This window comes from Natator depressus, chromosome 14 (genome assembly GCF_965152275.1).
Source record: "Natator depressus isolate rNatDep1 chromosome 14, rNatDep2.hap1, whole genome shotgun sequence".
NCBI lineage: Eukaryota > Metazoa > Chordata > Testudines > Cheloniidae > Natator > Natator depressus.
Genome location: NC_134247.1, coordinates 10,277,537 through 10,290,957, shown reverse-complemented (window position 1 = coordinate 10,290,957; position 13,421 = coordinate 10,277,537). Strand labels below are relative to the sequence as shown.

The window sequence follows — 13,421 nt, the reverse complement described above, 5'->3', positions numbered from 1 at the left end:
GAGGTTACACTAGCATCTTTCTCATTTTTATGTAGCAAGCCTCATTCACCACCGTGTTACTCAAGCTGCACAGTGCTATAACTGTCGAAGTCAATGGAGCGGTGATATCGATTTTTAAGGGCCAAAGCAACCATCGTGATTATCAAGTCTGACCTCCTGCCTATCACAGCTTCCCAGAGGGATTGCTAGTGTGCAACACAATGGTCCAGCTGTCCATCCTTAGCAAATGGGGGACTGGGCTCTCCTTTAACAGAGCATCACCCAGCAGTCAGAAGTCCTGGGAAATCAAGACTGCTGACATTTAGAGAAGATTTGTTCAGGCTCTGTCACCAGCAGAGGCTGAATTCCCCTTCTTATAAAAGAGCTGGGGGTTGGTGGCAGGGTCCACCTGGGCCGGTTAGTGTATGACACAGTAGTGGGCACTAGCATTTACACCCCCTGGTGTGGACTAATGCACCATGTAGGTAAGCGCTTAGAATGGCATTGACAGGCCAGTACATAGGTTGTTTGGCCTGGCTCTAGATGGAAAGGCAGCCTATTTAGTTACACAGGCCTAGATTCTCAAAGGTGTCTAGGTGCCTAACTCCAGTTTATTTCAGTGGGAATTAGGTCTGTAGTGTAGACATAGCCTGACAGCAGCACCGCTGTACCACTGCAGCTGTGCCGCTGTAAGGTCTCCTGTGTAGCCATTCTCTGCCGATGGGAGAGAGCTCTCCCATCAGCGTAATTAAACCATCCCCAACAAGCAGCGGGAGCTATGAAGTGCATCTCAGGCCGGCGCTTTTGTCAGTGAAACCTATGTCAGTCGGGGGGACCGGTGTTTTTTCACAGTCCTGATATGGGTGTAGTTCACACTGTTGTTCTTAGTTCTTTAATGATTTAATGGGATCAGCCGGAAGTAGCAAGCATCGAATGCCACCATTGCTTGTTCTTAATCGTAGCATGATGGTATTTCTAGGCTTAAGAAATCCCATTCAGTACCAAGCAGAGCTGCTTGACTTGTTCGTTACAAATGAACCTAGCCCTTTTCTCTTGCTGTTATCAAGGCATTTGCAAACCATTCATCATCTCTGCAAATGCAAGAGGAGATTTTCAGAGGCGCAGATGGGAGTTAGGTGCCCAAGTTCCTTCGACTTTCAGTGAAAGTTGGGTGTTTCCTGGTCCCCTGGGCCTCTGAACATCTCCCCTGCATACACTAGTCACAAATATCTGCTCAGCCACTTGGACAAACTATTTGCAGCCCCTGGATTATTCATGAAATTTCCCCTTTTACTATTTGCAGTACATGACTGCTCACTTTTCTTGTGTGGGGTAGCCTCTGCTCCATGACTGGATGCCTGGAACTTTTAAACAGGCGCAGAGAGAATTGAGCTATGTTGTGAGTGTTTGCAAGACCCTTCACGTTATTGGTACACAGCGTTTGGGGCTGATTCTTCGCACACGCTGCTGTACAGAAGGAGCCATATATTGTAGTCAGTGCAGGGTAAAGCTGATGTGAAAGCAGATGCCCTTTGTATTTCAAATCTGTTGCTCGGTGGAATACAAGGAAGCAGGTTATCATGGGGGCATTATGAGGGGCTCTTTGCCATCACTCTGAGCGACTGAGAATAAAGTGATCTTTGGTAAGGTGCTGAGTCACCATTAAATATTAATAACATGAGACTGTGGGATCTGATGATCTCTGGGGGCAACACACCAAATCCAACCACCTCTTTAAACGTATCTTCACACTTTCATTAGAAACTTATTGAACTAATGGCAAGAGTCTGAATAGGGAGTTAATGCGAGCACACTCTTAACAGCCATTTTTAAAAAATCGTTTTATTTCACTGACTGCACCTTTGCTCTTGTTTTCAATTAAAACTCCTGATTGAGCCGCTCACTGCATCAGTAAAACAGAATGGTTTTTGCACTTGTCATGTGTTGGCCGGTAAAATCAGCGCTTACTGACCGTTTCCACATCTGGTTCATGGAGTATGTGGGGGCAGATCCATGCATGCTGCTCCAGATGTAACCAATGTGATTCCACCATATGGATGAGGAAAAAAGGATTTGTGGCACCCATGCTGAGTGTTCACATCCCTTGTGTGCCATAGAGACCAAGTTTGGAGGGGCTCCTTTCATACCCCCATGTCGCTAGGTATGGGGAACTAGGACTAGGGGGAAATCTTCCAATATATGGATCCACGGGATATTGCCCCAGTAGGGGACGACTGCAGCACCACGCAGAGTGATTCCACTGCTGCTCCTCAGCCGGATGGGATGGAGGGGACCTTCCAACCCAGCTTCCTGCTACCCCTACAGAAACCCCCTTCCACTAAACTTGGCCACTCCTGTGTGTTACTTTGCAGGGAGGGAGGAGAAAAGAGGAGGATCATTTACCTCTATTTCCCTCTACTGCAAATAGGAAAAATAATTCCAGAATTTCAGGTAAACGTAGATTTTATTTTTATTGTAACCGCTGTATAATATTACAAGGTTCCTTGGTTCAGTGAATGGAACACACTGTAATTCAAAAGACCTGGATTCTGTTCCTGCCTCTTCTGTTGATCTGCTGTGTGACCTAGGCAAAGGCATTGACTGTGTCTCTGTTTCCCCTGCCACCCTTTGTCTGTCTCATCTATTTAGACTAGCTCTTTGGGACAGCGACTGTCTTACTCTGTGTTTTGTGCAAGTGCTTAGTGCACGGGGTCATAATTTCAGTTCAGGCCACTGGGCTCTACTAAAATGCAAATTAATAATAATGAAAAAGCAAGATAACTTCTAGTGTGTGCAGTCTCACATGGCCATCAGGCTCAATGAAAGACGATCCTGGAGATCTTCGAAGGCCTGCTTTGCCTTGCATCCATTTTTTGCTCATTAGTTGCAGGGATGCTGCTCACACAGAGTTCTGTTCTTGTTTGTATACACTGGTGTGCTGATTTAACCAGGAAGTCTCCTTGTCACATGTCCCAATTATCTCGAGTCTCTGGGCATATGTTCGTCATTCAGAGAACTTCTTTATTTGTAGTACCTCGTTAGCCTGGGAAATGTGTGAGGTTATTTGTAAATGGACGCTTTTGTGTTCAGAATGTCTGCTGTGCCACCATTGACCAACGGGAATGGAAGACTTAGAGGACTTGTGAGAGTTGGCGTTGAGCTTTAAATCTTAGAGGCAAATTAAAGGCAAAGAGCAGCCGCAATTACGGGACAAGAAAATGTTTAGTAGAAAAGCTTTTATGACAATAAATGGTAGGGCCAAATTGCTAGGTCCTGATTCTGCAATCCTGCTTGTTCTGGTTGAATTTAGGGAATATCATCATCACTTTACATACATAGAGTATAAATCCCTCTTCCCAGTTCTCATTTAACCCAAACTCGTCCCCCACTTTTTAATTTTTTTTTTTACCAGAATTGTTGTTTTTCCCACAATGTGACTCACTTCGTGAGTTCCCTGGGTATCAAACCACATGTTAGAGCTCTTATTCCTCCCATTGGCTGGCACTCATAGGGGTGGTCCCATTGGTGTCCACATCATACACCCTCCCATCCACTGATGTCAATGGGACTATCTCTGTAAGCAACAACTCACCAATGGAAAGGATCTAAAATATGGCCCTTCGTATTCTTGGGGTGGGGTTGGCCTACCTTAATGGAAGTCCATTGCTGCATAAGTCTTGCTGTGTGTGTGACAACAATGAATTTTGAACAGATGAAGATAGTGTAGCAAACCTGTATCCAACGGCTGCATTGCCTTCTTTCTAGGAACTGCCCCGTGAAAATGACACAGCAAATGCAGAACTTGAACCTTTCGCAGACAAAAAAGAACAGTGGGCCGTCATCTCCGAATGCTGCTAAACGACTGTATCGCAACCTCTCCGAGAAGCTGAAGGGGAGTCACGCATCTTTTGATGAGGCGTATTTCAGGACCAGATCAGATCGACTCAGTCTCCGAAAGACTTCTGTGGTAATTACTTCATTTGTAACAAACTGTCATATTAGCTAATTTCACCTTGACCTCGCTTCTCTGTTGTACCCCTGTCTTCATCCTTCTTCATCTGCATTTTGTCTGTTCACTGACCTGCTCGACACACACCTGTTCCTGAGCTTATGACACAGAGGAATCCCACTGATGTGAAGCACATGGTAATAAGCACTATGCTTGATAGCAGATATTGTTTTTCTTCTTGTGGGCCAGATTCTGGGGCCCCCTTGCAGTACCAGTTCTTTATTCCATGAGGAGTCCACTTTTAAGGTGTAAGGTTTGACACAGTATGAGTAAATGTGGCAGAATCTGGCCCTATAGATAAGGAAAACGTCGAGCCTACTTTGGACATATAAGGAACAATCATTTTCTCTAAAAGTTCGATGTATGCGCCAATGGCTCTAAACAGCAAAGGAAGTGACAGTCGAATAAGTACAAGGGTCCCAGGCTTGGATGGTGAGCACCAGATCAGAACCTAGACAGAGAGCCAAGGACCCACACACATCCAAGCTTTTGGCACTCTCCTCTGGTCGCAAAGCCCATCTATGGCCTTGATTGTACGAGATGCTGAGCACAGCACGTAGGCACTCGCTTAACCAAGCGCAGGACTACTCCCGTTGACTTCAGTGGGGCTGCAGAGACACAGCCTCGTGCGCTGCATTCTGGCAGGCTCGGACAAACAGGCAAAGACCTCCGTGGAATGACTCAGGCCCAGGTTCAGTAAGCAACACAACCTCATCTGTTTATTACTGGAGGGAGGTTCCGAGGCAGCTGCCCTCCTGCTGCTGGTGTTGCAGATTTCCTCCCCTCTGGAGGCAGGAAGGACACGCCCTTGGATTTCTACTCCGAATTGCTTCTTGAGGGAGGGGAGGAGCAGCCACCTGGAGGGGCTGCCTGTGGATGTGCCAAGAAACGCCTGCTCACCCAGCCAGCACGGTAACAACGCATGGGCTTAAAGTTAAGTGCTGTGCTGGATAAGGGCTAGTGTGCTCAGCACCTTGCAGGACAGCACTGCCTAAGGCCCATATTGCTAATGGGAACCGTATGACTGGCCAGAAAAAGATGTATGGCTTAGATTTCCTTAACATGTGCAAATCTGCCTTATATGTAAAAAAAATTGCATGCAGCAGTATAAGTGCTGAAGCCCTAAGAGAGTTAATTCAAAACAATCACAGCCCGTAGATCAGGCTAGATGTTTCTTTCATGAAGTTATAGGGCTAGATTTAGCCTGGCCCTGTTAGAGGGGCATGGCAGTAGAGAGGGCATTAGCAGACTGCTGTTCTCTTACATGGCCTGCAGAAGAGCTAGGCAGAACTGCAGCCCCTGTGCGCTGGACATGACAGGATGGCTCTGTCCCCATTCCTATGATGGGCACAGGGCATTGGCTGTCTCCTGTCTTCCATGCACTGGCCAGGGGAGCTGCCTGGCTGTGGGAGAGGTAAGCAGCTGTGCATGGGCTTGGTAATGGGAACACAGCCTGTGTGCATCAGGAATTTCTTCTTTGAGGCACAGCACCTCGTGATGCTGCCGTTGGGTCAGAGCAGCTACACCCCTCCCCTTTACAGGAGCTGCACGTAAATGGCACTATCTAGCCCAGGGGTGGGCAAACTACGGCCGGGGGCTGCATCTGGCCCTTCAGACGTTTTAATCTGGCCCTCAAGCTCTCGCCGGGGAGTGGGGTCTGGGGCTTGCCATGCTCCATGTGTGCCATGGCTCTGCATGGCTCATGGAAGCAGCAGCATGTCCCCACTCCAGCTCCTACACATAGGGGCAGCCAAGGGGCTCCTCATGCTGCCTCCGCCCCAAGCACCGCCCCCGCAGCTCCCATTGGCCAGGAACCAAGGCAAATGGGAGCTGCAGGAGCAATGCCTGCAGACGGGGCAGGGCGCAGAGTTGCCTGGCCGTGCTTCCGCATAGGAGCCGGAGTGGGGACATGCCGCTGCTTCCAAGAGCTGCTTGAGGCAAGCGCCACCCGGAGCCTGCACCCTGACCCCATTCCATGCTCCAAATCCTTGCCCCAGCCCTGATCCCCCTCCCGCACTCTGAACCCCTCGGTCCCAGCCTGGAGTACCCTCCTGCACCTCCAACCCCTCATCCCCAGCCCCACCCCAGAGCCTGCACCCCCAGCCGGAGCCGTCACCCCATCCTGCACTCCAACCCCCAATTTCATGAGCATGCATGGCCCGCCATACAATTTCCATACCCACATATGGCCTTTGGGCCAAAAAGTTTGTCCACCCCTCATCTAACCCATGAGAGGAGTTTGTACAATGAAGTTTGAATGGATCCATTTTGGGGAGCATTTGGATTTAGGGGGTTTGCTACAGGCCTAGGTATAGGAGTTAGCGGTGGAAAAGGCCTACTGGGTCATGATTTCCACCCCATCCCCTGCCTTTTTTTTGTTTCTTCTTACCAGGTTTTTTTTAATCCTGTCTTTTGTATGGCAGAGGCACTGCAATACCAGGCTGATGCATGGAGTGGATGGAACGAGTTCCTAGCCCAGCTCCCTGTTCCAAAAATCCACTTATTTTGCAGTCCCAGACAGGGAACACATCAGATCTTAAACTGTATAAATCTGTTCTCAGCCAAAAGGCTGCGGTGCAAATGATGGTTGTGGAGACTGAACTCCTCTGTCACCTGGAGAGCTGCTGGCTTGCTCTCTTACTGCCCACCATCCTTCTCAGATCTGACCTGTCAGGACCCTATCTAGGCATGGGAGTGTTTGTTTCAGTCCTCAGCCTTACTGACAAAACTATATTGCCAGGTATGATGTGGACAGTTGTATAATGGGAAATAGATCGAGCCTCACTACTTTTATGTCCTCCAGTCCATTATGCAGCCATGAAAGTGTAATGGCTTTCTGCCACGGCTGACCTGCTGTAGGCCAAACGCTAGAGGTGAAAGTTTCTGTATCTCATCAGTGATCCAGAGCCTGATCCAACACCCACTGAAGTCAATGACACAATTCCCACTGACCTCCGTGGGCTTTGGATCAGGTCCCTGCTAAGCAAACCAATCAACCAACTATCTATTATTTTCAGTGTTCACTGTGGAAAATAATCAGGAAACTACCAGTAAGGAGTAAAAATATGACACATCAAGGTGTTAGCTGATACGTTTTTTAATCCTAAACCTCAACTTAAAGGACATCTGTGGTATAGGGTCAACACACTGATTAAAATCAAATTTCCAGATGAGAGAACAGGATTTTTAGACCCTTTACTCACCGTCCAGTAGTGAACAGGTTTCTTGTCATTCTTTCTATGTAACACTTTCCATTCAAGAAATTTGTTGTCCAGCCAGAGACATAGCCACGTCCCAAAACTGCTTTATTCTCCCACTCATGTTTGTCAAAGCAATTCCTTGCTGGAACTAGTTCAACATTTTGTTTCCAACTCCAGCACCAGACATGGGCTTTTCTAGGTAACCCAAAGCAAATAGCTCCATGAGACTGCGTTTTTAAACACTCGGCACTTAATCACTTCACTGGAACATAGCTACTGCTTACCGCAAAGCAGCACGGTGGTTCTTTTCAAAGTGTATTATTTTTGCATCTGTGTAACACCCTCCATAAATTAATCTTGTCGTGCAACTCTGTTAAGGGAGTAGAAACTTGAGAATTGTCCCTAAACTGCACTTGATCACTTGTAACTGGGCCGTCAGATACTGCTTGCTCCCAGTGATGTTTTCACAGTGGAGAAATATACCGTGGGTGCAGATGAAGTCGGATGGCACTTTTGAGTCATTTTGATGGTACCAGCTGGTCTGAAGTTGAACATGTCGATCTGATGAGATCACAGTCCTCCTTTTCCCCCATTTGAATTCCATCCCCAGGAGTTGCAGGTGACTGAATATAGTATAGCAAATACTAAGGGATGTGTTAAATAAGAGTTTGGTGAACTATTTGCATTAACTGATATAGTATATAAAGATATTGCTTGTTTGCAAACTGCACGCTACCGGGAAGAAGGATGGTCTAATGGGTGCAGCACTTGACTGGGACTTGGGTTCAATTCCTAGCTCAGCGGCAGACACCAAGTGCAACCTGGGGCAAGTTACTTAATTTACCCTTTCCGCTCTCTAAAATAAGAGGCAATATTTTGCTCTCACACAAGCGTATTATGAGAATAAAACCCAGTAATTATTGCAAGATGCTCAGATATGATGAGGAGGAGGAGGGCCATATAAGTACCTAGGTAAACAGAACAGACTACAATTTCCATTGTTTATTTCTTCCCTCAGTGTTCAAAACTGTTAGACAATTATTTTATGCAAATACTTTTCAGCCTATTGGTTGCTTCTGAATTGTTCATTCAGCCTATTTGCAATTTGGCCTCTGCTGTTTTGATTGGATGCCAAGAGTAGGTTACAATACATGCTCTTCTCCTTGTCTAGATGAGAGCAACTCTGCATCAGATTTTCTGTGTGATTATGAACTTTCGTATTTGCATTTTGGGGTGAACTAATTTAGGCCCCAATTCAGCAAAGCACTTAAGCACACGTTTAGGCGCATCCCTGTTCAGTAAAGCTTTTAGGGCCACATTTTCAAAGGCATTTAGACAACTAAAGATATAGATAGGAGCCTAATATGATTTTTTGAACAATGTCTATGCAGATCTCACTGGGCACTTATTGGCATCTTTAGGTACCTAAATATCTTTGAAAATCTGACCCGTTAGCCTTTGCTTAACTTTAAGCATTTGTTTAAGTCCCATGAAAGTCAACAGGATTTAGGCATGCACTTAAATTTAAGCATGTGCTTAAATGCATTGAGGAATAGGGGCGGTTTGCTGAATTAAGGCTTTATTGAGCCTGAATTTAAAAAAAATCCCATCAAAGTTCCCCAATAATTTGTGCAATGTTCACCCAGAACTTGTTTTAGGTACAGCAGCTGTATAGCACCCAGCCTGCTGTCTAGTACCGTACATATAAAAATAGTATATGTTTGAATAAGAAAGGGCCAAATTCTGCTCCCAGTTATAGGCTAGAAATCCAGAGTCATGCCCCTGAATTCAGTTCAGCTACACAACGCACACTGCACAATTTGGCCCAAAATTATAAAGCCCTATTATTTTTTCTGCTTTTTCCTAATGCAAGGATTGCCCCTATATGATGTAATGTCTGTAAGACTGATTTTGAGCTTTGAATGTAATATGAAGACAAAGTAAGTTGATGATTATATTTGGTCCTTAAATAGCGCTCCATAAACACTAGTCAGATAATCTTCATTGCACTCGTATAGTTTCTGTTTTCAAATTGGATGAACATGCAGGTGCTTCTGACATATATTCTGAAATTAATTTTGAATTTTGCTTTCTGTTAATATATGTGACAGTAAAATAGAGAGCTCAAATATTCACAGGAAATGAACTCGAAAGGGTACCAACTTGACTGAAATGAATTTATTTTAAAGTCCAAACAAATATGCCTGGAGAAACAAAAAGTGGCATTATTTGCCAACTCTAATTTTTAATATAAAGGTGGTTTTGGTAGGATATAGTTCATAGTTCTCCATCCTTAGCCTTAAAGCTGCAGGGAGAAAAGGAGTGTAACCCTTTTGCTCTTCTTATCTGGAATTTTAATGACCCAATTTAAAACATGTTAAATGTGCCTAGACAGCATAATAACGGGCAACTATTAAATACATGTAATAATATCTAATTCCCATTGACTCCAGTTGGAGTTGAAGACACTCGATATGTTTCAGGATCCATGCCACTAATGAAAAGCAAAGTGTTTCATCATCTCAGATGGGAGGGGAACCCCACAAACACATGAAGAAAGTGCTGAGTTCTAATTTCAGAGTGATCCAAATCAAGCATTAGAAAAGGAGGGGAACAGATGTGTGGAGCTGCTGTGTAGTGCAAGGCAACTGCTGCATTGCAGTAAAAATTTCTCTCCTTTTAGGTTTTGCCTTACAATTGAGAAATATGTGACAGGATCTTTTCTTACATTGAGACGTGCCCTCACCAATGACAGTTTGCCTTTAAAACTGTTCAAATTATGATTTAGATAACTGGATGATAATCTCTATCCATCTGCCATTCATTCATCTATCATTTTAAGATTTTTCTCTTGCACCCCTCCCACTAGCATCAAAGCACTGGGTGGGTATATGAAATCTGGCTATTAGAATTCCTTATATTAAATACAAGGAGAATTAATTAGTTATCTTGAGTGTCTTTCCTGAGTAGTATTTATGAAATGGAGTTGCTTGGAAATTGTCAGAGAAAAACGTTTACTTCTCAGTTTTTTTATCTTGGGCTCTCAAAATAAAACGTACAAAAAGACCTATTTTGAAAGCAACAGGTGTGATCTATTATACAACCTTCTTAGAAAGGATTGAAAAGCTTAAAGCAAATGTGTGTTATTTATGGTAGCTGAAGTGAAATGAAACAGGTGAAAATTTTGAGTGCAGACAATTTTAAATACTGCTAATCTCTGTTCTGGTGGGCCACCATATCTACTTTATCACAGTAGTACCACTTACAGTGGCTGCCCTTTTAAACGTTTAGATAACATCATCTCAGTAGTTGCAATATTTCTTGTATTTCCCATGTTGAGCAATGTCCATGTTTTCTCTAACGAGAAGGTGTGCTGCACTGTTACATTCTTTCTCATAAAGTTATTGTATACATTTAAGGTAGTTGTTTGCTTGTTTAGAACATTATAGTTAGAGCTGGTCAAAAAATTTCTAACTAAGTTCTTCCATCAGAAAATGCCATTTTGTTGAAAATTAAACTTTGTGCTGGAACGAGTAGGTTTCAGCAAAGGTTTGTTTTTAAAAAAGACAAAACTTTGAAACAAAGTGTTTCGATAAGGTCAAAACATTAGGAACATGTTGATTTTTCATTTCAAAATGTACATTATAATTTTTTTTAAAAAGTTGAAATGGGAATGAAACATTTCAATTGACCCAAAATAAACAGATTTTGAAAATTTTATTCTATGAGAAATTTTGTTGGGGTGGGGTTTTTTTACATTTTGGTTTGGGGGTTTTTGGTCTTTGATCTGCTTCAGAGCTCATATCTATTGCACTGGAGTTGGGGATCTCATCCTAGTACAGAGCGTACATCGCAGAGCCCACCACACAATGTGGAACAACTAGCAGAGTATTAATACAACAATGCCATTGACAGGTATTAAAGATATACTAGCAGAACTGTCTTGAAAAGCTAGTATAGTCCTATATCCACCAAAGTATCCATTGATTTTTGGGTGCCCAACTCAAGACATCTTGGGCCTGATTTTCAGAGGTGCCAATCACCTGCAGCTCCAGCTGAGTTCAATGTTATCAGAGCTTCCCTTTCACAAGTAATAATTATTTTCCTCTAGAGGTCCACAGATGCCTCCTTGGAGTCTCCATAATCCCTTCATTTATCCCCTTTTTACTCTCCAACGCTCCGCCAGGCCTCTTCTTGCAGCAATGAGGGCCTGAACGCAGAGTTCAGCAATGCTTCGCCTTCAATAGGCCAAACGGGAGAGCTAGTGAGTGCGCTGAGCAGGCTGCCTCTGTAACATTTCCGCTTCCAGCAGCGAGGGAGAGCCAAGCTTCAGTCCTGAATCTCTCTCTCTCTCTCTCATATCCAAGTATTTCTTTAATGCGCCCTTCAGCACAGTACGTCCACCCAAACTGTAGCTCCCTTGCATGGCAACATGCTGAGCTCTCTTTGCACAGCTGGGCCAGTTGCTTCTAATAATTCACTTTTAAAAGAAGAAAGCTGTTGGGTAATTATCACAAAGGGACATTGAAAGGGAGTTTAAAGTAACTTGGCAAATAACACGTCACCACTGTAGAGCCCTAGAAGGATGTTTTCATAAACAAAAACCCTGCAGACCGTGCTAGCTTCCGGCACCTGCTTCTCCCCAGCTCAATTAAGGAGTGATATGTTTCTTTACATCCTATCTCTCTTCCTTTATCACTTCTCTTAGTTCTTTTATCTATTGTTGAGGGGAAAGGGGGCCTCACTGTTCTTTTCTAGCCTAGAATAGCGGAGAAGATGCTAATACATGGTACATCCTTGGGTTCTATTTTTCAGGTGCTCACCCACTCAATCCTGCATTTTTCTGAGTACCACACAGATACACGTATTTGGTTGCCTGCCGATATTTTGGAGGTACCCAGTCAGTTAATCTACTTCAGTCCCATCCCCTCTTCTTACTTAATGATGACAAGCTCCACTGAGTTTCAATCCTTCTCCTAGTCACAGGTTTCCTCTGGAAGCAGGTGAAATTATTAGGGTATTTAAAAATGGCCTAGGGCTTGTCTTCACTGCAACAGGTAGCTTGAATTGGTACACTCAAGTTATTGCCGTCGAGCTAACCTACCCTAGCTCAAGTGAGACTGTCTACACAGCACAGCAATAGTCAAGTTGCACGGAGTGATTACATTCGCAGCTGCTGGGTAGTTGGGGGTATGTCTATACTGCAAAGTTTCCTCCGCAAAGCCTTACCTGCGTTACTGTATCCTCCCTGTTTCGGCTGTCACTTGTGTGTCTCTGGAGGTGTATCCCAGGGTTCTTTGAGCTGAGACAGGCTAGGATTCTTTCGCAGTCAGTTCTGTCAGTTGTGGAAGAACTTGTCTGTCCTTCGGGGGAATTGTGGGAAGGGTGTTGGAGGATCATCAGGACTTATGTGATCTTGCTTGAGTCCTCACTGCAAAGTGGGTGGATTCCAGCCTGAGCTTTCACCCATACCCCAAGCTGTTGAAGCAAGCACAGGTTCAAAGCACAAATAAGCACATGCTTGGGGGGGGGTTGTGTGTGGATGGTAGAGGGATGTGGGCAACAATGCATGCATGCGCTAGTATTACAGTGTAGACATACCATTTAACTTGAGCTAGAGGTTTTTTTGTGTGGATGGGAGTCAGATTACGAGCAAAACTCAAGTGATAACTCCAAGCTCTTACAGCAGTGAAGAGAAGCCAGATACACTGCTAGCATGCAGAGACCGCTGCCTATTATGCTGACAAATATTATTCCTCTTTTTTTTTCTTACTGGTACTCCCCCTCGGTTGTGTCTTGTCTTATAATTAGATTGGAAGCTCCTTGGGGCAGGGACCATCTTTTTGTTCTGTTTTTGTACAGAGCCTAGCACAGAGATGTCCTGCTTCATGACTAAGGCTTCTTGGTGCTATGGAAAAACAAATAATAATAATAAGCCCTGAAGAGTTCAGAATTTATGAGCAATTTCAGAACCAGTGCCTGGTACCAGCTCATGATAAAACTGCAAAACACTTTTTGAGTTTTGCTTTGTTTTAGCTGGATGTTGATTACCTTGGGTTACATCCCCCAGTGTTTTGCTTTGAGTTTTGGAGTTTGAACAACCTCAGAGTCAAACCCTCTGCCAAAACCACAAACTTTTACCCCGTTTCACATCTAAATCTTAAAAGATCACTTCTGTGGCTTGGTTTCAGGACAAACCTGTAAATCAGCTCAGATTTGCTTTGGAAGGATTG

At 44.4% G+C, this 13,421-nt stretch overlaps 1 protein-coding gene across 1 annotated transcript in view; it reads left to right on the top strand.

Annotated features, from left to right (window-relative positions):
* ANKFN1 (ankyrin repeat and fibronectin type III domain containing 1) overlaps window positions 1–13,421 on the top strand; it is a 191,205-nt gene that overhangs the window by 94,297 nt on the left and 83,487 nt on the right. Inside the window, exon 3 of the mRNA XM_074970973.1 lies at window positions 3,745–3,946. Within this exon, the coding sequence (XP_074827074.1) occupies window positions 3,761–3,946 (186 nt within the window). The 5' untranslated portion in view covers window positions 3,745–3,760. The remainder of the gene's footprint in view (window positions 1–3,744; window positions 3,947–13,421) is intronic.